The 26,791-nt window shown below is 40.4% G+C and overlaps 1 protein-coding gene across 2 annotated transcripts in view; it reads right to left on the reverse strand.

The window, feature by feature from the left end:
- Positions 1-26,791, reverse strand: part of iars1 (isoleucyl-tRNA synthetase 1) — a 209,038-nt gene that overhangs the window by 23,007 nt on the left and 159,240 nt on the right. For both annotated transcript variants that reach the window (XM_063067569.1, XM_063067568.1), the window contains 5 exons: positions 6,604-6,778; positions 5,766-5,878; positions 3,366-3,461; positions 1,976-2,152; positions 310-430 (listed from right to left, as the gene is read on the reverse strand). In XM_063067569.1, coding sequence (XP_062923639.1) covers positions 310-430; positions 1,976-2,152; positions 3,366-3,461; positions 5,766-5,878; positions 6,604-6,778 — 682 coding nt within the window. The remainder of the gene's footprint in view (positions 1-309; positions 431-1,975; positions 2,153-3,365; positions 3,462-5,765; positions 5,879-6,603; positions 6,779-26,791) is intronic.

The raw sequence follows: 26,791 nt of genomic DNA on the forward strand, positions 1-26,791 counted from the left end.
ATGCTTCACCACAGCATTCCATCCCTCCGATTCCATGACACCTGTACATTTCAAAGGCAACCGACATGACTGATCTTTGGCCGATCAGAAATCCATCACCAAGGCCACCTACAACAATTATCTTTTTAAATCAACAAATTAAACTTGCAAATGAGCAAATTAAAGCTCTTTCATTTTCTGTTTAGCAGCTCCAAAGCATAACAGAGAATGGTTTAAATCTTACGCACCATAATCTTAATGAATAGCATAAATGCAGTGTATATTTTTAGACACATTCCATATCTTGATTACAGTACTCTTTGTTCCTACCTTGCTTTATTCCATCCACAGAAACCTTGACATTGACATATGCGCAGGTAAGGCCCATTGGCAGAGCACCAGCTTCTAAAGTTCCTTTCACAAGAGTCAGATCAAGATTTGAGCCCTTCAACTAACAAGAAAAATGGTTATAGTTAGAAATGGGTACCAGATTACTGGCTGCCGCTGTACCTGCCTTCAGGCATTCAGTTCTTCTGTGGTCAATGAAACTAACAATTTGGAATAGACTCCAGAAGGTTGGCAATGCTTTGGCACCTACTTCATCCCAGTCAGCAAAAATATCTGCAAGATTGTCATTAAACCTTCCAGCACAATTTTCAGCTTTGAACTCCCCACCACAATCATTAATAATCTCCTTCAAAAAGGCAGCGCAGTTAGAAACTGAACTCCATGAAAAATCACAAATTTAAAAAAATCAAGACAATAAAAATTTATAATTTTCTGGTGCAATGCATCAGACAGTTTCACGTGGGTCAAAGCTGCAGAAAGTTTAGAAGAAATTCTTGCAGGATCTGGAAAACACAAATGCTGGAAACCCTGAGCAGGTAAAGCAGCACCTATGGAAGAAGAAAAAGAGTTAGCTATTTAGATTGCAAATATCTCACCCAAATTGTTAACTCCATTTTTTTTCCCACAGATGCTGCCTCATGTTTTGAGTTTCCAGCATTTTCTGTTTTGTTTCAAAGTCTCCTTGCTATAACAGATATTATATGAAGAACTGGACATTCCCTTCAAGTGAATTAGAATGGCTTGGAGGCAGAGAGATCTGACAGCCTTCTAGTTTTCTTTCTAATGGGTTCTAATGTAGGCAATCTTGGAAATTTTACTCATTCTTCCGTCATTAGCTAAATGTTGGGTGCCATGGATTGCTGCTGTTGAGTCAATCTGATATCAAGGCTCATTTACAAAAAAAGGTCCTCCTGCCATTTTAAGAAAATTTCAAAAAATAAGCCATTGAAAACCCTTACTAAAATTAACAAAACCATAAAAGCAAGATTTCTCAATATACAAAATACACACTTCCCTTTATACACGTGCTATGCAAAGATGTTGGTATTCAGTAATAAAACTGATCAGGCAAATCTATCAAGGTAAATGGCAGGAGAATTATGTAGTATGGAATTTAACATGCGTTGCTTATTATGCTAGATGTATGCTGGTACATTGCTTAGAGCAAAGGACATGTTCCCAAGAAAATGCCAATGATCATTACTGTACGATAAGTACAGGAAGGTTATTGAGAAAACTACTGTGCCAGGAGCTTGAGATCAATGCCTACTCGCCCTGTTACTGTGTGACATGCTGGTAACCAGATGCAGAATGGCTACCTGAGGCCGCTGTTGGGCAGGCCACAGTGAACAGCGTAGCTGCTCAATACTGAGTTGCGGGGTTTAAGGCAGCACCTGACTGGCACCATGAATGTGGGCCATTCTGGGGATTAGCAAAACCTTCTCCATGTGTTGACAGACCACCGAGATCCTATAGTCTTTCTCATCAGCTCCTGTTGAATGTGATAGAAGCATCTGTTTCACTGTTTTGATTCAAGGGCCAATCAGCATTTTTGTGAGCTGGCTCTAAACAGGGTAATACTGTAACAAAATATGTCTAAAAGAATTATATTTCCAATATTAATTCATTCAAGACAGAAACAGTTTACCTGTGTTTTTTCTTGTATAATCACGTCAGCAGAATTCGGTACTGGGTAGGGCTTCAGGGAGGCTTTTACAGTTCCCAAAATAAAATCAGTGTGATTCTTAATAATGTTATCCAAATAATCTCCCATTGGTTGAGAATTGTAATAAATTGTGATCTCGTCTGATGGCACAAGATGGGCCTGTAAATGTAAATTTTATAACATACCATCATCTATTCAATAGTTCAATTTAGTATCAGAGAAATGTATACAACATACAACCTGAAGTTTTTATTCTTCAGATATCCATGAAAATTGTAGTGCCCCAAAAAATGATCAATATTTTCGGTGTAGTCAAGAAACTGGTACCTTTTTACACTCTACTTGGTCCTGTTCCAAAATTCAACCTTTTTGGATAAATTTAAGAGTTTTACTGGAACTCAACTTCCACATAACCCTATACTATTTTTATTAGGTGACATTGAAGGGATAAAACTGAAACTTAAATTGATATTCAGGGGGGATATTAGAGGAAGGTTTTTTTACTCAGAGAATGGTTGGTGCATGGAATGCACTGCCTGAGTCAGTGGTGGAGGCAGATACACTCGTGAAATTTAAGAGACTGCTAGACAGGTATATGGAGGAATTTAATGGGGGGGTTATATGGGAGGCAGGGTTTAAGGGTCGACACAATATTGTGGGCCGAAGGGCCTGTACTGTGCTGTACTAATCTACGTTCTATGTTAAATTGGGTGGAAATACAATTTAAAACCTGCCTCAGCAGGTCTGGGTTAAATTAAATTTAATAAGAACATGAGATAGGTAAGGAAAAAAAAAATCAGCAAGAGTTCATTGTCCAGCATTTCCTAAACATGGTGAGTTTGCATTTAAGGAGAGGTTGATAGTCTGCTGTAGTGCACATCGGCACAGCCTGCCATACTAACTATCTTGACTCGTAGGTGAAAGAGCTAGTTGGTTAAAAACAAGTTGCTAGCACTTGCATTGAATATGCAAAATAGTAGCTCCTACGCCAAGACATCAGCTAAACCTATTAACCAAAGCAGAGTACAATGTCCACCTGTTAAAGACCGTACATCTAACAGAAGAGGAGGACATATTTCTTCCCTGAGGCATGCACGGAATTGTATTCTAACAAAAGTTCAATGCACTTAGGAAAATCTTTGGAAAGCAGAAGAAAAATAGCATGAAAAGAAAATGTTGGCAATGCAGGTTAGTCTGCATCTGTAGAAAGAAGAACAGTTATCATTTCAGGTTGAAATCCTTCAGTGTTCTTCCATCTGAAATATTAATCACCTTTCTCTTGCCACTAATGTTGCCTGGACTGCAGAGTGGCTCCAGCATTTTTTGCTTATAGATATTATAAAAAATAATTCTTAAGATGGATAGAACTTGCCTTTTTCCGAAGTTTTTGGATACGATTTATCACCTCTCGTGCAACTCCTTCATCCACCATTGATTGGTCTGTTGTGACATTTAATAGAACCAAAGCCTGAAAGAACACAAAAGCCTTCTGAATACTACTAGAAAATATGTAGTCACCTCATGAAATCAAATATGTAAAGAGTATTAGATACATGTTAAAATCCAAGAAATACTTTTCATTTAGTGTTTTGAAGCTCTCAACTATAAGGGATATGTTGCAATATATTGCTCAAACAAGTTGCAACAATATTACTAATGAAAGCTAAGATAGACATTGTGTATTTTAACTCTCATCAATAACAAGTCTAAATCAAAGTTTGTATTGTCCAGCATTTAAAGGACTAATCCCAATACACACTGGCACAGGTATTACTGAACGATCCAGTTAACATGTTAAAGATTCTATCAATAATACTGTGCAATCACCTGCCAGCAGTTAGCTCATTGAGGCTATGAAAACAGAAAATGCTGGAAATATTCAGTAGGTTAGTGTTATTTGTTAAAAAAAGGAACAGTTAATGTTGTAAGTCCGAAACCATTCAGCAGATTTGGGAAAGAGAGAAAATGTTAGCTTTCAGTAGCAGAGAAGGTAAAGAAGGGGGTAGCATAACAAATGGAACATCAACTCTCTTGATTTTACCATATTCAAGATATTCCCTTTATTCAATGCATCCTTCTGTCACTGGAAACTTGATTTGTTTTCTCTCTTCCTCAATTTCTTTTTCCACAAGTGCTTCCTGAGCTACTGAGGATTTCTAGCATTCTTATTTTGAATTTCCAGCACCTACAGATTTTTGACTTTCATTATAAGAAAGTAGTCAGAGCTCCATGGATAAAAAAGGGAACACAGACTATAAAACAGGGTTTTTGTACCTGATCACAGTTTAGTGGACTTTAATACTGAATGAACTGCTGATTCCTACTGCAAGGGTCAACGATTGGCAAACTATGGCCATGGTAGTCCTTGGGTTGGCCCACTGGCCTAAGCTCAGATATACCTCTGAATAAAAGGGCCATAGATACACACAATAAAACTACTTCAACTACGAGTTGTGCCATCATTCTAGACAGTGTATTATGTGTTAGTTTGGAAGCGGTGGAAAAAAATTTGTGCAAATGACGATTACTTGGGAAGGATAGATGGGAGACGTGTCCAAGGAGATTATTATGAATTGAAAGTCATGCTTCCATAATCCAAGGCCTTTAGATTAGATTAGATTATGAGGACACGCAGTCCTTTTTTATTGTCATTTAGTAATGTATGCATTAAGAAAAGATACAATGTTCCTCCAGTGTGATATCACAGAAACACAAGACAAACCAAGACTAAAAAAACTGACAAAAACCACATAATTAAAACATATAGTTACAACAGTGTAATGCAATACCGAAATTTGATAAAGAACAAACCATGGGCATGGTAAAAAAAAAAGTCTCAGTCTCTCGAAAGTCCCACCATCTCACACAGACGGTAGAAGGAAGAAAAACTCTCCCTGCCATGAACCTCCAGCGCCGCAAGCTTGCCGATACAGCACCCTGGAAGCACCCGACCACAGCCGACTCTTTAGTCCATCCGAAAACTTCAAGCCTCCAACACCGAGCACCATCTCTGTCGAGCGCTTCGACCCTGGCCCCAGCAACAGGCAATAGGTAAAGCCGAGGATTTGGGGCCTTCCCCTCCGGAGATTCTCAATCGCACAGTAGCAGCGGCAGTGAAGCAGGCATTTCAGAAGTTTCTCCAGATGTTCCTACGTGCTTCTCGTGTCTGTCTCCATCAAATCAGGATTGTGCACGGTACCTACTTAACAAATACCGATAACATTTCGGAGCGGCTGCGTGCGCTGCGTCGCGCCACCATCTTCTCCTCCCCTCCTCTTTAGTAGACCATATCAGCAATACTATGTACAGTATTAGTCTGCTTTCTCCAAGGAATGGTGTAAATGAATGAAAAGCATTTCATTGGGATTTCTGGAAGGGGCAAGTTATCATTGAGGAAAGATTAGATTTGTGAGACTTGCACCAGGTCATGTTTAGAAGAGTGAGAGGGAACTTAACTGAAGCATAGAAGATCCTGAGGGGTTTTGACAAAGTCGACATGGAACAAGTGTTTCCTCTTGAGAATTAAATTAAAAATTCTAAAAAGGAAGCAGCTATGTTTTATCCCTTCAGGATCTTTGAAGCTCTTTTCTTTAGGTGACAGTGAAAGCAGGTGACTTAAGAATTTTTGAAGTAGAAATATATAACATCTTGATGCTATGACCCGAGTTAGGATATGCTTATCGAAGGGATTGAAACATCCAGTCCAGTGAGCTCAAACAATACAGTACACACAGTTAATACTTACATTTTCCTATTAAAACAAAATACTTACTTGAAAATCAGAATGGGCTTCATACTGAGCATTTGCACCTGCAATTCCATCAAATGCATACATGAGACGCAAGTCTTCTTCATGAAGTTCATGTCCTTCCACAATTATGGTGCCTGTTAAAAGAACAGAGTTTATAAAAACATACCAACACATTCACTGATTCGTGGTAAAGGAAGACATTGACTCCTAGTCTTTTTGAACTCAGTCAGATGTAGGTTTCTGTACATATTGATTTCCATGGGGAAATAAACAGCATCACAGTTTCTTTTCTCTTGTACCACAAAACGATATTTTGGGAACAACTGACCTCAGCGTCAGGTCTTGAAATTGTGAAACATATTGGTAGATTAAGCTAGCTTTCCTGTATAAAAATTCTAATGGTACATAACTTCAAATAAAACCATAAAAATTTGCATTTATAGCTTGTCACTCTAGATGCATTTAAATGTACATTTCCAGGAAGTAAAACAACTGGTTAAAGAAAAGGTCACTCAACTCCTCGAGCCTGCCCTGCCATTGAATGTGATCTCGGATGATCTGCCTAACGCTGTATCTTCACTTTTGTGTTGGTTTTCCAATGGCCTTCAATTCCGATCTTCAAAAAAATCATCTTCATCTTGAAATACCCCCATTTATCAGAACACACAGCTCTTCAGAGCAGAGAATCCCCGAGATTCGCCACCTTCTATGAGAAAAGGTTCTTGCTCGTCCCAGTTTTAAATGGTGACTATAAATCTTATTATATCTTCTTGTTTTTTTTCCCTTGGGTTTAAACATAAACAAAACTATAAAGTGACTTTTTAATCATGCAGAAAGGAAGCAGTTTCTGAATACTCACCTGTCTTCTGGAACTCCTCCAACTGTGCACTCTGAAGACCCTTGATAGCTGCTGAAACAGATTTAAATGCTCCCTTCAGGCGCTTTCCTAACACCATGTGATCTGGTTCTGCCCTAAGCCGAATGGCATACTTGTCTTTATCTGTGGATAATGTCAGCTGACGGACATTTAGTTCCTATTGGGAATTATTAAAAATGTTGTGACTAATTTAAAACATTTTCAGTTATTACAACCATCAAATTATTAGTATATCAGTTACAACTTTTTCCAAAAATATGATTTTTACATTTAGCTTTTCTTACAACAGGTTATAATATAAAATATACTTATGAATGAGAAATGTCAATATGAGATTTCCAAACTCTTTGAGCAATTTTACACTTGCTTTCACTATGTTATGTGGTCACTTATCAAGATAGACCTGATAGCCCTATGGCCAAGCTAGCTGCTGTTAATAAGATAGGTGGAAGGACGGGTAGTATTGAGGAAATCTGCACAAGAACTTGAGCACAGCCTCAGAATAAAAAGACATCCCTTTAGAACAGAGGTGAGGAGGAATTTCTTTAGCTAGAGGGTGGTGAATCTGTGGAATTCATTGCCACAGATGGCTGTGGAGACCAAGACTCTGTGTATATTTAAGTGCAGGTTGATAGGCTCCTGATTAGTAGGGAGTCAAAGGTTTCAGGGAGAAGGCAAGAAGAGGGTTGAGAAGAAATAAATCAGCCACAATCAAATGATGGAGAGGACCTGACAGCCCATATGGCCTAATTCTGCTCCTATATATTATAAGGTCTTTGGACTAAGGTCCACTACAAGGTCAGTGACTCATTTCCAGCCCATCAATCCGTATACAGTTATTTCTTTAAAATCTAAGTTCAAGTTACAAATATTAATTCAGAAGCAGGTGACACTGGGGATTTTAGTGAGCACAATGTCAAAGAGAATTATTACACTTGCTATTTTTTTAAAAATACAAAGCAACAAGATGATTTTTCTTGTTCTTTTCCTCCCCTTCAAGAAGACAGCATAGAAAAGGGAAAATAAATACATGCAGCCAAGAAATAAGCATGACTCGTATGTTATTCTAAACACTCAATTAAAATATTCTGGTTATAACATAAGTGACTCAAAATAAGATCTGCAGGAAGGTATTAAACTCCTGCCTGAGGACACAACTACAGTATATGCAGAAAAGTGCCATTTATTTAGCATTCTTCTACTTGGTCTAGCATAAGTGAAGTTTCTATTGGGGAGAAAAGATCACTGTCCATTTTAAACTGAAATTCAGGTGAAATTTACAGCTTGTTTGGCTCTGGAATAACCAAATTTCATAAGATAAAGGAACAGAAAAAGGCCATTTGACCAATCGCGGCTTCTCCACCATTTTATGATGGCTGATCCATTTTTCCTCTTCGCCCCAATCTCCTGCCTAAGGTTGAAGCATTTGATAACAAATGACATGTTGAAATCAGCTTCCTTTTTTTTTACTGCTCCTTGACAGAAAAATATCAATAGTTGATGATACAAAGATATGTGAATAAACAAGATGCAAGAATACAAAATGTTCACAGATCGGAGAAAGAAAGTTCAAGTGAGAGAAAACAATGGCTGATGGAAAATGTGGAAAAATTATGTTTTACATTTTGGAAAGCAGATTATTAAAATACTTTAAGACATATAATGTTCAAAGAACTGTGAATCCATCATGCATGAAATAATAAATTAGCACAGTGCAAGTAACTAGTACAATATTAATAAAAGGAAAGAACGTATTTGGAAAGTCTTGCTATGATTGTACAAGGCTTTGGTGAAACCATGCCTTAAGTACTAGTTTTAATCTTACTCATTTAAGGTTGGTTAAGCTTTTTTGGGAAGGAAATGCAGCAAAGGTTCATCAGTATGAAATCTGGCATGAAGTATCTTATGTTATAATCAAGTCAGATGATCAATGGAGATTCAGAGAAGACAGCAATCAGACACATCAAAATGTAAGATGCCAACCTTGTGAAGCTAAGCCACCCCATAACAACAATTAGGTCAATGCTCTGTAGTTTTGCCATTACTTGTAACGTGTGATAGTAAACAATGAAATAGGAGAAGGAAGTGGTTATAAATCAATTATCTTTCATTTCTTCCAATTTTGTATGCAGCATTTGATACTCACAATGTACTTTCCTCTGCACAAAATAAGGACTTGGTCACCCTTTTAGAGAACAATTCCAGTTTCTAAGGGTGACCCCTCAACTTCCAATTGTCAGTCATTTGGATTCTCCATTCCATTCTGTCTTTTGTGTCATTGGCATTTAAATATTCCAACAGTGACTCAGCAACTTAAAGCCCTGAGGACTCAACGATGAATTCAGAAATTCCAAATACGCAGCGTTTTCATTTGATATACATCTGATAAATGTAATCAACCTTTAATATAAACTCTTAATTTCTCTCTCTGCAGATGCTGCCTGTAGCAGTTACTTTAAAACTAACCAAAACTGCTGAGAGACTGAGCCAGGAGACTAACATTGTATGACGCACCTCCAGAATAACAAAGCTCCAAAATTGAATAAGGTACAGTGGCATACAAAAGTTTGGGCACCCCTGGTCAAAATTTCTGTTACTGTGAATAGCTAAGCGAGTAAAAGATGACCTGATTTCCAAAAGGCATAAACTTAAAGATGACACATTTCTTCAATATTTTAAGCAAGATTACTTTTTTATTTCCATCTTTTAGTTTCAAAATAACAGAAAAGGAAAAGGGCCCGAAGCACAAGTTTGGGCACCCTGCATGGTCGGTACTTAGTAACACCCCCTTTGGCAAGTATCACAGCTTGTAAACACTTTTTGTAGCCAGTAAGAGTCTTTCAATTCTTGTTTGGGGGATTTTCGCTCATTCTTCCTTGCAAAAGGCTTCTAGTTCTGTGAGATTCTTGGGCCGTCTTGCATGCACTGCTCTTTTGAGGTCTATCCACAAGATTCTCGATGATGTTTAGGTCGGGGGACTGTGAGGGCCATGGCAAAACCTTCAGCTTGCACCTCTTGAGGTAGCCCATTGTGGCCTTGAGGTGTGTTTAGGATCATTATCCTGTTGTAGAGGCCATCCTCTTTTCATCTTCAGCTTTTTTTTTACAGACTGTATGATGTTTGCTTCCAGAATTTGCTGGTATTTAATTGAATTCATTCTTCCCTCTACCAGTGAAATGTTCCCTGTGCCACTGGCTGCAACACAAACCCAAAGCACTTCTTTGGCAAAATCTAATGATCTCAATTTCAGTCTTTCTGAGCTCTTCCACTGAGAGACTACTTCAGCTGGTCTGATCTTTTGCCTTCTCAATCTCTCCCTCCAAAGAATACTCTTGTTGTTCTTCATCCAAGTCAGAATGAACAAGAGCGATGTTCAATTGCTTCCTTTTCCAACTAAAAAACAAGAGCAGGTTCTTGAATCTAAAAATCTATGCCACTGTCTTCTTCAAATAGGTCCAAGATAAGAAGTGATTGACCCTTTTTACAGTATCCACCTCCTCTTCAATTTGCATGGCATTCATTGTAACACTCCCCTTGACTAATTTGTTTGTTTTTTTACAACCACATGACATTTCTACTCCAAAAACTTCGGGAACTGCAAGGCTCGTTGATCGGAGTAGCTGGACTGCTGCCTAATGAAACATTGATTCAATACCCGCCATAATTACCACTAGTTCTTTTCTGAATCTGGTCATGACTCCAATTAGCGAGCTAGTAAGATCTGGTCCTTGTAGTAGCAGAGCATGAAGTGATATTCTCTGAAAAGTCACTCCATAGTCATACACAACAGTTTCCCTTTTTTGGGTTGATAAACACCAAGGTGTGGAATATACCAACCTTTCCCGTCACTGCTTCCAGATTCTCTGCTGGCACTCTTTTCAGCACAACCTTTGGAGATGACATCCTTAAACCTCTTCCTTCGATTTAGAACACGGTGTTCAGCAATCTTCCTATTACTTGGCAAGTTAACTTCCTTCTTTCTCAAAGGTAAATTAATCTGGTAATGGCCATCCGCCAGTTTTGCAGAATTTGCAACCAGCTCCAAGGACTTGTGATCTTCTCTTGACAAACAAGGTTGTTCATCCTGATTGCATACAGGGAAGTCTACCTTGAACTGCCGCTGTCAAAACTCATCCAAGTTCAAAACTACGAGCTTGTTAACTGTCAGCTCTGGCTGTGCACTCTCTCTTCCCTCAGCATGATCTTTCATTGGTCCATTCACAGCCCAATCCAACATTGTTTTAATTGTATGGGATCCATCATTAACACTGCAAATTACTTACAATGGCTCCAATGCTTTAGGGCACATTTGTCCCCATCAGCAGCTGAATTTCTGTATCAATCTCTGGCAAACAGACGTGTTTCAGGTGAGACCATCCATGGAGATCCCTCTTGCGGAATGTTCCGTTTGTGGTCAGGCATACTTTCTTGCATATAGAAACATAGAAACATAGAAAATAGGTGCAGGAGTAGGCCATTCGGCCCTTCGAGCCTGCACCGCCATTTATTATGATCATGGCTGATCATCCAACTCAGAACCCAGCCTTCCCTCCATACCCCGTGACCCCTGTAGCCACAAGGGCCATATCTAACTTCCTTTTAAACATAGCTAATGAACTGGCCTCAACAGTTTGCTGTGGCAGAGAATTCCACAGATTCACCACTCTCTGTGTGAAGAAGTTTTTCCTAACCTCGGTCCTAAAAGGCTTCCCCTCTATCCTCAAACTGTGACCCCTCGTTCTAGACCTCCCCAACATCGGGAACAATCTTCCCGCATCTAGCCTGTCCAATCCCTTTAGGATCTTATACGTTTCAATCAGATCCCCCCTCAATCTTCTAAATTCCAACGAGTACAAGCCCAGTTCATCCAGTCTTTCTTCATATGAAAGACCTGCCATCCCAGGAATCAATCTGGTGAACCTTCTTTGTACTCCCTCTATGGCAAGGATGTCTTTCCTCAGATTAGGGGACCAAAACTGCACACAATACTCCAGGTGTGGTCTCACCAAGGCCTTGTACAACTGCAGTAGTACCTCCCTGCTCCTGTACTCGAATCCTCTCGCTATAAATGCCAGCATACCGTTCGCCTTTTTCACCGCCTGCTGTACCTGCATGCCCACTTTCAATGACTGGTGTATAATGACACCCAGGTCTCGTTGCACCTCCCCTTTTCCTAATCGGCCACCATTCAGATAATAATCTGTTTTCCTATTTTTGCCACCAAAGTGGATAACTTCACATTTATCCACATTAAATTGCATCTGCCATGAGTTTGCCCACTCACCCAACCTATCCAAGTCACCCTGCATCCTCTTAGCATCCTCCTCACTGCTAACACTGCCACCCAGCTTCGTGTCATCCGCAAACTTGGAGATGCTGCATTTAATTCCCTCATCCAAGTCATTAATATATATTGTAAACAACTGGGGTCCCAGCACTGAGCCTTGCGGTACCCCACTAGTCACCGCCTGCCATTCTGAAAAGGTCCCGTTTATTCCCACTCTTTGCTTCCTGTCTGCTAACCAATTCTCCACCCACACCAATACCTTACCCCCAATACCATGTGCTTTAAGTTTGCACACTAATCTCCTGTGTGGGACCTTGTCAAAATATAGACAGTGGCTGCGTAACATTAAGGGGCAGAAGACGCTGGTGGGAGTTGTGTACAGGCCACCTAACAGTAGTAGTGAGGTCGGAGATGGTATTAAACAGGAAATTAGAAATGTGTGCAATAAAGGAACAGCAGTTATAATGGGTGACTTCAATCTACATGTAGATTGGGTGAACCAAATTGGTAAAGGTGCTGAGGAAGAGGATTTCTTGGAATGTATGCGGGATGGTTTTTTGAACCAACATGTCGAGGAACCAACCAGAGAGCAGGCTATTCTGGACTGGGTTTTGAGCAATGAGGAAGGGTTAATTAGCAATCTTGTCGTGAGAGGCCCCTTGGGTAAGAGTGACCATAATACGGTGGAATTCTTCATTAAGATGGAGAGTGACATAGTTAATTCAGAAACAAAGGTTCTGAACTTAAAGAGGGGTAACTTTGAAGGTATGAGACGTGAATTAGCTAAAATAGACTGGCAAATGACACTTAAAGGATTGACGGTGGATATGCAATGGCAAGCATTTAAAGGTTGCATGGATGAACTACAACAATTGTTCATCCCAGTCTGGCAAAAGAATAAATCAAGGAAGGTAGTGCACCCGTGGCTGACAAGAGAAATTAGAGATAGTATCAATTCCAAAGAAGAAGCATACAAATTAGCCAGAGAAAGTGGCTCACCTGAGGACTGGGAGAAATTCAGAGTTCAGCAGAGGAGGACAAAGGGCTTAATTAGGAAGGAGAAGAAAGATTATGAGAGAAAACTGGCAGGGGACATAAAAACTGACTGTAAAAGCTTTTATAGATATGTAAAAAGGAAAAGACTGGTAAAAACAAATGTAGGTCCCCTGCAGACAGAAACAGGTGAATTGATTATGGGGAGCAAGAACATGGCAGACCAATTGAATAATTACTTTGGTTCTGTCTTCACTAAGGAGGACATAAATAATCTTCCAGAAATAGTAGGGGACAGAGGGTCCAGTGAGATGGAGGAACTGAGCGAAATACATGTTAGTAGGGAAGTGGTGTTGGGATTGAAGGCAGATAAATCCCCAGGGCCAGATGGTCTGCATCCTAGAGTGCTTAAGGAAGTAGCCCAAGAAATAGTGGATGCATTAGTGATAATTTTTCAAAACTCGTTAGATTCTGGGCTAGTTCCTGAGGATTGGAGGGTGGCTAATGTAACTCCACTTTTTAAAAAAGGAGGGAGAGAGAAACCCGGGAATTATAGACCAGTTAGCCTAACGTCGGTGGTGGGAAACTGCTGGAGTCAGTTATCAAGGAAGTTATCAAGGATGTGATAACAGCACATTTGGAAAGCGGTGAAATGATCGGACAAAGTCAGCATGGATTTGTGAAAGGAAAATCATGTCTGACGAATCTCATAGAATTTTTTGAGGATGTAACTAGTAGAGTGGATAGGGGAGAACCAGTGGATGTGGTATATTTGGATTTTCAAAAGGCTTTTGACAAGGTCCCACACAGGAGATTAGCGTGCAAACTTAAGGCACACGGTATTGGGGGTAAGGTATTGGTGTGGGTGGAGAATTGGTTAGCAGACAGGAAGCAAAGAGTGGGAATAAACGGGACCTTTTCAGAATGGCAGGCAGTGACTAGTGGGGTACCGCAAGGCTCAGTGCTGGGACCCCAGTTGTTTACAATATATATTAATGACTTGGATGAGGGAATTAAATGCAGCATCTCCAAGTTTGCGGATGACACAAAGCTGGGTGGCAGTGTTAGCTGTGAGGAGGATGCTAAGAGGTTGCAGGGTGACTTGGATAGGTTGGGTGAGTGGGCAAATTCATGGCAGATGCAATTTAATGTGGATAAATGTGAAGTTATCCACTTTGGTGGCAAAAATAGGAAAACAGATTATTATCTGAATGGTGGCCGATTAGGAAAAGGGGAGGTGCAACAAGACCTGGGTGTCATTATACACCAGTCATTGAAAGTGGGCATGCAGGTACAGCAGGTGGTGAAAAAGGCGAATGGTATGCTGGCATTTATAGCAAGAGGATTCGAGTATAGGAGCAGGGAGGTACTACTGCAGTTGTACAAGGCCTTAGTGAGACCACACCTGGAGTATCGTGTGCAGTTTTGGTCCCCTAATCTGAGGAAAGACATCCTTGCCATAGAGGGAGTACAAAGAAGGTTCACCAGATTGATTCCTGGGATGGCAGGACTTTCATATGAAGAAAGACTGGATGAACTGGGCTTGTACTCGTTGGAATTTAGAAGATTGAGGGGGGATCTGATTGAAACGTATAAGGTCCTAAAGGGATTGGACAGGCTAGATGCAGGAAGGTTGTTCCCGATGTTGGGGAAGTCCAGAACGAGGGGCCACAGTTTGAGGATAGAGGGGAAGCCTTTTAGGACCGAGATTAGGAAAAACTTCTTCACACAGAGAGTGGTGAATCTGTGGAATTCTCTGCCACAGGAAACAGTTGAGGCCAGTTCATTAGCTATATTTAAGAGGGAGTTAGATATGACCCTTGTGGCTACGGGGGTCAGGGGGTATGGAGGGAAGGCTGGGGCGGGGTTCTGAGTTGGATGATCAGCCATGATCATAATAAATGGCGGTGCCGGCTCGAAGGGCCGAATGGCCTACTCCTGCAACTATTTTCTATGTTTCTATGTTTCTATTAAGTGGTTCACAATAATTTTTACCATCTAAGCCAGCCACTTCCAATCCTGAAACACTGTAGCTACTCACAATCTTCTCTTGACCCATGGCACATAAGAGAATGTGTGTCCTACTTCCTGTGAGATTGAGCTTGTTCATGAAGCCCACTGTGAAGAAAACTTTACTTCATTGATCTAGGAAAGCACAAGTAACCACCGTCTTGTTACCCTTCTTAGACCTCAGCTGTAGTAGAACTATGGGTCGTTTACCATCGTGAACCCTAGCCCTTATAAGGCTGTTGGATACCAGGGTACCACTCTCTGCTGTGTCTGATTTTTTTTTCATAGCTTGTTTTGATTCCGTAACCTTTTTGTTAGAGAGAATATGAAGTATGGTGGCACAAATAAGAGAAAACCTGCAGATGCTGGAATCCAAGCCACACTCACAAAATGCTGGATGAACTCAGCAGGCCAGGCAGCATCTATGGAAAAAAAAGTACAGTTGGTGTTTCGGGCTGAGACCCTTCACCAGGACTGGAGAAAAAAAAGATGAAGAGTAGATTTAAGAGGTGGGGGAGAGGAAAGAAAGAAACACAAGGTAGTAGGTGAAATCAGGAGGGGGAGGAATGAAGTAAAGAGCTGGGCAGTTGATTGGTGAAAGGGATAAAGGACTGGAGAAGGGGGAATCTGGTAGGAGAGGACAGAAGGCCATGGAAGAAAGGGGGGGGGAGGAGCACCAGCGGGAGGTGATGGATGGGCAAGGAGATATGATGAGGGAATGGCGGTGGGGGCAGGGGCTGGGGGGAGTGGCATTACGGGAAGTTTGAGAAATCGATGTTCATGCCATCAGGTCGGAGGCTACACAGATGGCCGGCCAACCTAGTGTGCATGCGCCGGTCGTGCATGCAGCCTGTTACAGAACAGTATTCTTACTTTTTTCGTCACGTTATGTTTTGTATTTTTTTTTGCACGGTAACACGTCGAAGCTGCACCCTCTCTAACATGCTGGTAGAGAGAGTTTTATTTGGGTTTTTAGCGCTGGAAATAGTTACATTCCGACACGTCTCATTAGTGGGACAGAAGCACGGTAGCATTGTTTATTCCAGGGACCAGCTGATTGAGCTTATGCTGGCCAGTTTAGCGAGCAGAGCGGCAGACACCCCTGCTAAAATCTGGAGGACAACACATAGAGGATGCAGAGGGGGATCACAAAGTCGAGGAAAGAGGACCGGGTCAAGACAACAGAGACTTATGGAGAAGAAGAGTTTGGTGGGTAATAAGATGGACGAGTTCACGGCGCTAGCCAGGCCTCAGAGAACATTTCGGGAGTGCAGTGTTATGTGTTTTACTGAAACGGGGCTGCACGAGGACATACCCGATCAAAACTTCTCCATGGACGGCTTCCAGACCGTTCTGGCTGACCGGAAGTGCACTGAGAGCGATAAGCGTAAAGGAGTTGGGTGCTTACTGTTCTGGTTAACAACAGATGGTGCAATCCGGGTCATATTACAATCGAGGAACGTGTTTGTAGACTGGATATTGAGCTTTTTGATGTTGGACTTCGGCCATATTCCACCGAGATACAACACTGGGCAGCACAGGAGGTCGTTCCTGCCTGTGGCCATCGAACTTGCAGCTCCTCCCGTGGAGGGTCAGACATCCTGAGCCAATAGGCTGGTCCTAGACTTATTTTCCATCTAGCATAGTTTGCATTTTGTTGTTTGATTGTTTGTGGTTTTTGTATTGCTATATTTATGCTCTATTCTTGGTTGGTGCGGCTGTAACGAAACCCAATTTCCCTCGGTATCAATAAAGTATATCTATCTATCATGACAGTAGAGGAGACCAGGGATTGACATGTCAGAATGGTAATGGGAAGTGGAATTAAAATGGGTGGCCACTGAGAGATCCCGCTCCTTCTGGCAGACAGAGCGTAGGTGCTCAGCAAAGAGGTTTCCCAATCTATGTTGGGTCTCACCAATATACAGGAGGCCACACCAGGAGAACTGGACACAGTATGTGACCCCAAAAGACTCACAAGTGAAATGTTGCCTCAGCTGGAAGGTGCCCTGAATGGTAGTAAGGGAGGTGCTGTAGGGACGGGTATATCATTTGTTCCACTTGCAAGGATAAGGGCCCAAATTTTCTTGGCTTGGTACTCTTGAAAGCTTTCAATACAATGTTTATTGTTTTTTTTTTTACTTTCTGCTCTATAAACTCTTAGTCATGCTTTTACTCAATTAATGTAGGCTGACAGTAAACACCCTGAACCATCTCTTGGCGGTGTTGTTAATGTTTCACAGACATTTGATGAATTAATAAATCCGCATCAATATTGGGTGTTTTTGTTTTTCTTTGAGCCCTTTCAATATAGTAAGAGTTTACACACAGAGAGTGGTGGGTGCGTGGAATATCTGCTAAAGATAATGGTAGAGACAGACACATTAGGGACATTTACGAAACTATTAGATAAGCTCTTGCATGATTTAAAAAAATGGAGGGCTATGTTGGAGGGTTAGATTGAACTAGAGTAGGTTAAAAGGTTGTCACAACATCGAGACATTGATCGTGTGGATAGTCAGAGGCTTTTCCCCAGGGCTGAAATGGCTAACACGAGAGGACACAGGTTTAAGGTGCTTGGAAGTAGGTACAGAGAAAATGTCAGGGGTAAGTTTTTTTTTACCCAGAGGGTGGTGAGTGCATGGAATGGGCTGCCGGCGACGGTGGTGGAGGCGGATACAACAGGGTCTTTTAAGAGACTCCTGGATAGGTACACGGAGATTAGAAAAATAGAGGGCTATGGGTAACCCGGAGTAATTTCTAAAGTACACGTTCAGCACAGCATTGTGGGCCAAAGGGCCTGTATTGTGCTGTAGGTTCTAACTCCACCACAGAACTGTCCTGCTGGAGCACTTTCAGTACTCACCACACTAGAAGCCCTTAGCTCATTAAGTTTGTCCACCCTTGTGACAATTTCTTCCTGCTTCAATAGTTGTTGCCATGCAATTAATGCAGCTAAATCAGCCTCTATTTTAATACATACACAGGAGGTATTAGACACAGAAGATGCTCTGTCTGCAGCAGAACAATGAGCGCTAACATTTGACACACTGTCGCTCGGGTCTACGGCATCCTGTGGGGTCTCCTCTATATGCATAGTTAAAACATGCCTTGGAATTTATGAAACATCGCCAGATGGAAGGTGAGACATGTATTCACTTGAACATGACCCTCAATGGAACATATTTGGGTCAACCACTGTTTCGTATCCTCTATGAGTGCACTACTAAGATCAACATGTGATGTTGGCATTTTCCTTATTTCCCACAAGATCCTTAATTGATGGTAATTTTGCTCAGATTTGTTTTATACTCCTCTTGAAGACTTTTGGTTCAACCCTCTAAAGCTTTTGAAGTAAGTTTAATTTCTCTTTTGGAGCCCTGACGTGAGGGTCGCTAATGTCAGTTCCATGATTCGATTTACTCATGTTACTTTTTCTAGTTGTACCACTCACAGTTAACTTTGTTCGCCCTCAGCACTGGCGCAATTTGAATCAATAAATGTAGTCAACAAACAAACTGTCTGCACATCCACAATACTTAAAACAGGCCTAACAAACAGTCTTCAATTCAAAGTCAGCAACTGGAATATTTCAGCACTTAAAAAAAGACTAACCCTTAAGAAAATACTACACAATTAAGCAACAGTCCCCAATGGACAGGCAGAACTAATCATTCAAAACTATGTTCAAACCACAAACAGACAGTACAAATCAACAAAAGATTGTTTCCTTCCAAGGATCCGAGGCAATCCTTTGCTGTTGACTGGTGTTTCTTTGGCATAACTATTTTCCTTGTTGAGAAAATATAGTGTTTACTTTAAAACAAACCAAAATCGCCGAGAGATTAAGCCAGGAGATGGACACTATATGACACCTCCTTCTCTGTGGCGTCCACGACCTCGCTGTCGTTTTGCCTTACTTCCATAGATTTTGTGTCCGTCTCCCAAGTAAATACAGATGCAAAAAATCCATTTAAGATCTGCCTAATCTCTTTTGGCTCTGTGTATAGATTACCATTCCGATCTTCCAGAGGACCAATTTTGTCTCTTGCAATCGTTCCCTCTTAACATATCTGTGGAATTCCTTTGGATTCGCCTTCACCTTGTCTGCACAACCTCATGCCTTCTTTTACTTCTCCTGATTTCTTTCTCAAGTGTTCTCCTGCATTTCTTCTATTCCATAAGTACCTCATTTGTTCCTACATGCCTATACCTGCTAGGCACCTCCTTTTTATTCTTAATCAGGTCCTCAATTCCTCTTGGTGGAACTGATGGTCCTGTGGCCAGGTTTGCTTATGATGAAACGAGGTGGACAGGCAGGTAGCATTGAACAAGTAGGGAGTCTGCAAAAGGACTTGGACCAGAATTCAAGACCAAAGGTTTATAGGTTCAAGATCAGTTAGGGTGTCAAAGGTTAGGGGGAGAAGGCAGGGAAATGGGGTTGAGAGAATAGGCAAAGTAATGGCAGATGAAATATACTATAGTGAAGTATATGATCCAAATGATCTATATGATCCTAACGAAGACTTTGCACCTTCCACCATGGTACTTGCTGGGAAATTTAACTAGAATTTTGCAGTTTTCAATTGTTTACGTGTGTCATTTAAAACATTTATATTTAACAGGAACCGAAATAATTAATGGAATCATATGAAAAGACTGCAACACTGTTACACGCCTCAATCCTTCTCCCCAAATCCCAACTGAGCTGGAGGCTGTGACCTTTGTTCCTGTCCTAAACAGTGGCCTTGGTCATTTTCACCTTAAGCAGCCCCCTCCCCTGACTCACTACCCCAATGGCACCAAGCATCAGCTTCCAGCAGCAAATGTAGTTGAAACCAATTTGCAAATACAAACAAGTTTATGCTATCTTACAACACAGAAAATTGAATTATACTGTACTTAGCAAAGACAAGACTACAAGATATTTTGTCCAATTAGGTTGAAAATTGGAAAAAAACACATCAGGAATACATGCTAAAAATATTATACCTAATTTGGTCACACTTCTTTTCATATTTTACATTCTCCAGATGTCAGAACCACTTTTAATAACGTAATACTTAGCCTTTATATTTGGAAGGACCCAGTGAACATTTTAAAAATACTATAATTTATCCAGCAAGGTAAAGAGAAATACAAGTGATAGAGATTCCTCATTAACACACCTGCAGCATGTCAGGCTCACCACCAAAAATCTCAAGGAGACTTACGTTGCACAAGCTTTGACAAGTCTGCACAATGATTTTTATAAGAATAAACAATATTTTTATAAGAAATACACAAATAAATCATGTGGTTTTTACGGGCTAGTCTCTTCAATCTTTGCCATGCAACCTTCTTAAGCTTGTTCAGAAGTTGGGGCCGTTGATTGAGTGGGTGGGGACATTGGTGTGGAGGAGCCTAGTAGTTTGGAAAGGGTTAGTTTGTAGCCTATGGCTGCAAAAGGGGAGGGCGGGGGGTTGAGATTGAAGGGGGAGGGCGGGAGACTGTGGAATACTCCAGACGTAAGGGTAGCCAAAAAAGGGGTGCATCAAGTGAAAGACCTGAAGTAGTGAGGGACAACAAATTGAGGAAAATGGGTGAATTGGAGGAATTTATAGTTCTGTATAAAAATTAAAGGTCAGCAGAAAGGAGGAGGAGGATTTACAGCCCTTAATCCTTTGAAAGTGGCAGCACCATTAGAGAACCAAATAAGTAAAGGATTCCAGGCCAAGATTTTGTCTAATGGATTGCTGAAAATTTGTTGCAAAGATATTGACCAATATAACAGTGCTAAAATGGTGGGGAAATTGGTTGTGAAAGTCGAGTGTATTACTCTGAAAGAAAGGGGGTAGTGTATGGTATTTGGTCTGGCATGACTGAAAAGGAAATTTTGGACAATATTAAAGGTGGTCGAGTGATTGAAGCCAAACGATTAAAATCGAGAGAAGGTGGTAATTGGGATTCCCCTGTTCTTCTGGTTTTTGCAGGTGATGTTCTTCCAACTAGAGTCTATCTTGGGTGAATGTCTTATCAAGTTAGAGAATACATTAGGCCTCCCTTACGCTGTTATAATTGCCAGAGATTTGGACATGTTGCTGGTTCATGTCGAGGTAAAAGAAGATGTATGAAATGTGGAGAGGATCATGATATTAAAACATGTGAGGCAGCAGTGCCTAATGCAGTAACTGTGGAGGGGACCATATAGCGGCGTTCAGAGGATGTGAGTATTTTAGTAAGGCAAAGCAGATTCAGGGTGTTAGTATCCAACAAAAAATATCATATGCTGAAGCAGTAAAGAAAGTTGATACAGAGCAAAGGATAAGTAAAAAAAAAAGATCGGAACGATGGGGAGTCAGCACATTCCGAGTTCTCCAACTATGGTTCCTTCAGGCATGTTGTTGATGACTAAAGTGTCTTTTTTGGCGTTTGTTGTTGATGTACTGGTTGGGGCTAAAACTACAGCCAAGAGGTCGGATATGATAAAAGTAGTTGTTGGAGCTGCAGAGAAATTCCTTGATATAAAACAGATTTCACCGGAAAAATTACGTGAGTATATGGCAATCCCTGAATACTTCCCAGTTGTTGGGATCAGCGAGTACAGAAGAGCTTTTTGTGGATGAAGAGGCCAATAATTAGTATATGGATGTTTTTAATATTACAATGGAATGCAAGAAGCTTATCTGCAAATGGTCAAGAATTAAAAAGATTTGTTGGAACTTTTAAAGACAAGCCTGATTTCATCTGTATACAGGAGACGTGGTTAAAGCCTCATTCAGATTTTGTGATCCTTGGATATGATAGTTTGAGAGCTGACAGAACAGGTAAATCTGGTGGAGGGTGTGCAACTTTCATAAAAGCAGGACTCCAGTTTAGAAGACTTGATTTTAAATCTAACCTTGAAATTGTGGCTGTGGAGGTTTGGAGCTCTCGTGGCTAAATAACTTTGATTAACTTTTATAATCCAGGTAATATGATGTTATCAGATTTGGATGAAATTATGAATAAAGCAAGATTCCCAGTAATCCGGGTTGGAGATTTGAATGCCCATAATCCTATATGGGGTAGTGAAAGTAAAGGTAGTAATGGAGTGGCAATAGAGGAGTTTCTAGATAAATACAACCTGGTACTGCTAAGTGACAGAAGGCCTACAAGATTTAATATTGTAAAGAATACATGTAGTCACTTAGACTTATCTATCACTTTCTCAAACTTAGCTAGGGTTGGGGAATGGGATGTTATGGACAGATACACACTAGGAAGTGATCACTATCCTATATAATGTTGATTTGGTAGAAATTTGATAGTAGAAGTTGAGGAGAGGTCTGCTAGGTGTGATTTTTCTTTGGCTCATTGGGATGACTACCAGGAGAAAGCTGTGGATATAATAGAAGAGATTAATAGCGAGGGCTCCATAGATGATTGGAATGAATCCCTCTGTTCTATAATTCATAAAGTTGTTCAGTTGACTATTCCGCTACGGAATGCACTTAAGGCTTGAGCCTTAAATTGTGATATAGCAGTAAGAAACAGAAATAGAGCTTACAGGAAATTGAGAAAGTACCCAGTGTTAGATACACAAAATAATCTGCAGATGCTGGGGTCAAAGCAACACTCACAACATGCTGGAGGAATGCAGCAGGTCGGGCAGCATCCGTGGAAAAGATCGGTTGACGTTTCGGTCCTGACGAAGGGTTCCGGCCCAAAACGTTGACCGATCTTTTCTACGGATGCTGCCCGACCTGCTGAGTTCCTCCAGTGTGTTGTGAGTGTTACCCAGTGTTAGGTAACGTTATGGAGTATAAAAAGGAAAGAGCAGTAGCAAGGAGAGTAATTAAAAATGCCAAGAGGGATAGTTGGAGAAGATTTTGTGGAACCCTGGGCCCTGAGACACCTATAAGGCAGCTATGGACGATCATTCACAGAATGTCAGGGATATATAGGAGACCATCTATCCCAGCTTTGCTGGAAGGAGATATTGAAGCTGTAACCAATAAGGACAAGGCTGATATGTTTGTAGAGGTGTTCCAAGCGTTACACAGTTCTGGAGAGTTAGGTGATTTGAGAAAGTAAGTTATGTTAAGGTAAAGTTGGAAATTGGACAGGAGTTTGGATGAAAATAGCTCCATAAATTTGTTTTTCTCCCTTCAGGAATTGCAGGAAGCTGTCCAATCAGGTTCAAACACTTCTCCTGGTAGGGATGGACTGTGTTATGAATTGCTTAAGCATTTAGATGACTCTGTATTAACAGAAATTCTAGCATTGTTTAATTCAGTGTGGAAAGAAGGAAAATTACCAGTAGAATGGAAGCATGCGGTGGTAGTTCCAGTTTTAAAGCCAGGTAAGACGTGTCTAGTCCTAGTTTGTATCAGCCTGTAGCTTTAACATCAGTGATTTGTAAAATTATGGAACGAATGGTCACCAACAGACTTGTTTATTTTTTGGAAAATAAAGGACATTTTGCTGCCTATCAAAATGGTTTTAGAACTGGAAGATCAACAATGGAATCTGTTGCCCTTTTAGATCATGATATTAAAAAAGCATTTCAAAATAGAGAAGTAATGGTAAGTGTATTTCTAGATATTGAAAGAGCATATGACTCACTATGGAGGGATGGCTTATTAATTAAACTCTATGATGTGGTAATTAGAGGAAATTAGAGGTAGAATGTTTAATTGGATCAAAGATTTCCTTAAGGAATGGACAATTCAGGTAAGAATAGGCGGAACAAGCTCCAAGTCAGTTAAAATAGGTAATGGCACCCCTCAAGGAAGTGTCGTTAGTCCAGTTCTTTTTAATATCATGATAAATGATATCTTTAATCAGGTAGGGACAGGATTTGGCAAATCATTGTTTGCAGACGATGGGCAGTCTGGAAAAGAGGAAGAAACATCAAGGATATATTAAGGCAGGTACAAAAGGCTTTAAGAACAGTTGAAAACTGGGCTAATAAATGGGGTTTCAGGATTTCTGCTTCTAAGTCCAAATACATGATTTTTGGCTTTAGAAGAAAGATTCCTGGTTGTGAATTGTGTCTATATGATTCTCCACTAGAAAGAGTCAAGGTATTCAAGTTTTTAGGCGTCTGGTTTGATGAAAGACTTACTTGGAGGGTTCATATAGATAAAACAATTGGAAAGTGTGAGAAAGTTTTAAATGTTATGAGAAGTATTGCTGGATGCGACTGGGGAGCAGGACGGGAAACTATGTACTTAATATATCTAGCTATGATTAGATCAGTTATAGATTATGGTTGTATTGCTTATGGTTCCGCTGCTACGGCAATGCTTGGGAAAACTAGGCACTGCAGTCCAAAGCACTTACACTCTGTTGTGGAGCTTTTAGAACAACATCACTCCCGGCATTATTTGTGGAGATGGGAGAAGTGCCTCTACATTTAAGACGAGTTCAGTTGGGCCTGCAGTATTGGGCAAAACTAAATGGATTCAATCACAGCTGTCCATCTAAGTGTCTTGCAGGGGAAGTCAGAGCGCCAAAGTAAAATTAAAAGATACCCATTTTTAGACTTGGTTAATAACTGGGCTGTGAAATTGAAACTGACTGAGGAAGACATAGTTGACCAAATTTGCTTGCCACCCGTCCCTTTTGGCTCTTTCCAGAACCAGAAGTAGACCTATTCCTCCTTTTTCAGCTTAAAGTAAGCAGTGCAATTTCATCTGCGTTGATCACAAATGAATATTTAAATAATAAATGGGGATCTTAACTGAAGATTTTTACTGATGGCTCAGTGGACCCAGAGAGCAGTAGGGCAGGACTTGGGATGTATGTGTCTCAACTTAGAGTTAAGATTGGTCACCAGGTTTCAGATGGTGTTTCTGTCTTTGCAACAGAATTATTAGCAATCCTCTGGGCCTTATGGTGGATAGAAGACTCTCGACCACGTAGGGTTATCATCTGTTCAGATTCTGCTGCTGCCTTAGAGGCTATAAAAGGGAATAAATCAAAAGCTCGTCCTGACATAGTTATTGAGATTCTCTTAGTGTTGTTTAGAGTAGGGAAGGTGGATTGTGAAGTCAGATTTACATCGATACTTGGGCATGCTGGGGTGGAGGGAAATGAAATTGTGAATGGCCTTGCAAAGTCTTCCTTACAGAGCAGGCAAGTAGAAATTAGAGTTCCCCTAGGCACAGCAGAATTGAGAAGTAGGATTAAAAAAGGTATAGAGAAGACGTGGCAGGAGGATTGGAAAGATGAATTAAGGGGCAAGCATTATTTTTCTAGTCACCCACTAGTTAAAAAGACTGTTACCTTTTAAGTCGTAGAGATATGGTGAAATTTACAAGACTTAGGTTGGGGCATTGTGGGCTAAATTATTATTTAAAGAGAATAGGAAAACATCCTACTGGATTATGTGACTGTGGTAGTCCAGAGACAGTCCAGCATGTTTTGCTGAGCTGTAATCGATACAAAATTGAAAGAAGCATGTTGTTCAAGAGGCTATCTGGCTTAAATTTATTTTGCTTTTCTATTAAATCTTTGTTCGGCCAACAAGAGAATCAACATCTGATTGAAGAGTCAATTATTCAGTTTATACGTGAGACTAGGTTGTATTCGAGAATTTGAGTTCCTTGAAGTTCTCTAATTAATTATACGTCCTGTGGAGGGCTGTAGTATGCCAAGATGCATCTAAACAGCCAGAAATAGAAGAAGAAGCTTGTTTAGAGAATTAAGCTATCGTTCTCACAAACAAAATCAAAATAAATTGTGCAACTATTTACATACAATGGGGTTTATTTCTAAGAATAAGATTCTGAAATGAACTGCGTAATTACAACTAATTCATATTCCACATTCATAAACAGTTCAAAGAGCTTGAATGACTTAGAATCCTGAGTTACAATTCACACGCTGAAGTACAATGAATAAAGTCAAGTTAATTGTTATGGAGACAAAAGAGACTACAAATTCTGGAATCTCGAGCAACAAACAATCTGCTGGAGGAACTCAGCAGTTGAGTAGCATCTGTGAGAGAAGAACTGTCAACATTTTAGGTCAAAACCTTCCATTTATGCCTTGATGCAGGGTTTCAACCTGAAACTTCAACAATTCCTTCGCCCCACAGAAGCTGCTCAACTCACCGAGTTCCTCCAGCAGATTGTTGCCAATAATTGAGTTTCATTTCATGTGTATCATAAAACTGGTTAAACATTTTAACTCAACTTGTTACACCGAACTGTAAATAATTCAGGGACAAATTCTCATACGTACTACAGAAAGGAAAATGCCATAAAAGACACTTCGCTGAAGTTTCTTCCTCACCTCAGAATAGTGCTATAAAGAGCCTAAAATTTGACTCAGTTCAAATACATAAGCAGCAGTGCTCATAGTACTATTACGATGCATTGCTCAAACACAGCCAAAAGAAAATGTTTCCAATGTTTAAGTTTCATGAAATTTCTATTGAATATTCATTTATGGGTTGAACATTAGAACACTTTTTAGGTAATAAAGTTATAATGTACACTGAATTACACACATAACCAATTAGATACCTTAAAGCCCTTTATTTTCCTTTGGATAAAATACTCTAACACACAGAATAAATTCTCCTCTACATTATACTAACGATTACTTGAAAGCTGAAAAACTTTGAATCAGAAACAAGAGAAAATCTGCAGATGCTGGATATCCAAGCAACACACACAAAACAGTGGAAGATCTCAGCAAGCCAGGCAGCATCTATGAAAAAGGGTATGGTCGACGTTTTGGGCTGAGACCCTTCAGCAGGACTCCTGAAGGGGCTCGGCCCAAAACGTCGTCTGTACTCTTTTCCATAGATGCTGCTTGGCCTGCTGAATTCCTCTAGCATTTTGTGTGTCTAACTTTGAATCAGTATCAGGATCAGATTTACTGTCACTGACACAGGTCGCCATATTT

Source organism: Mobula hypostoma, chromosome 15 (genome assembly GCF_963921235.1).
Source record: "Mobula hypostoma chromosome 15, sMobHyp1.1, whole genome shotgun sequence".
NCBI lineage: Eukaryota > Metazoa > Chordata > Chondrichthyes > Myliobatiformes > Myliobatidae > Mobula > Mobula hypostoma.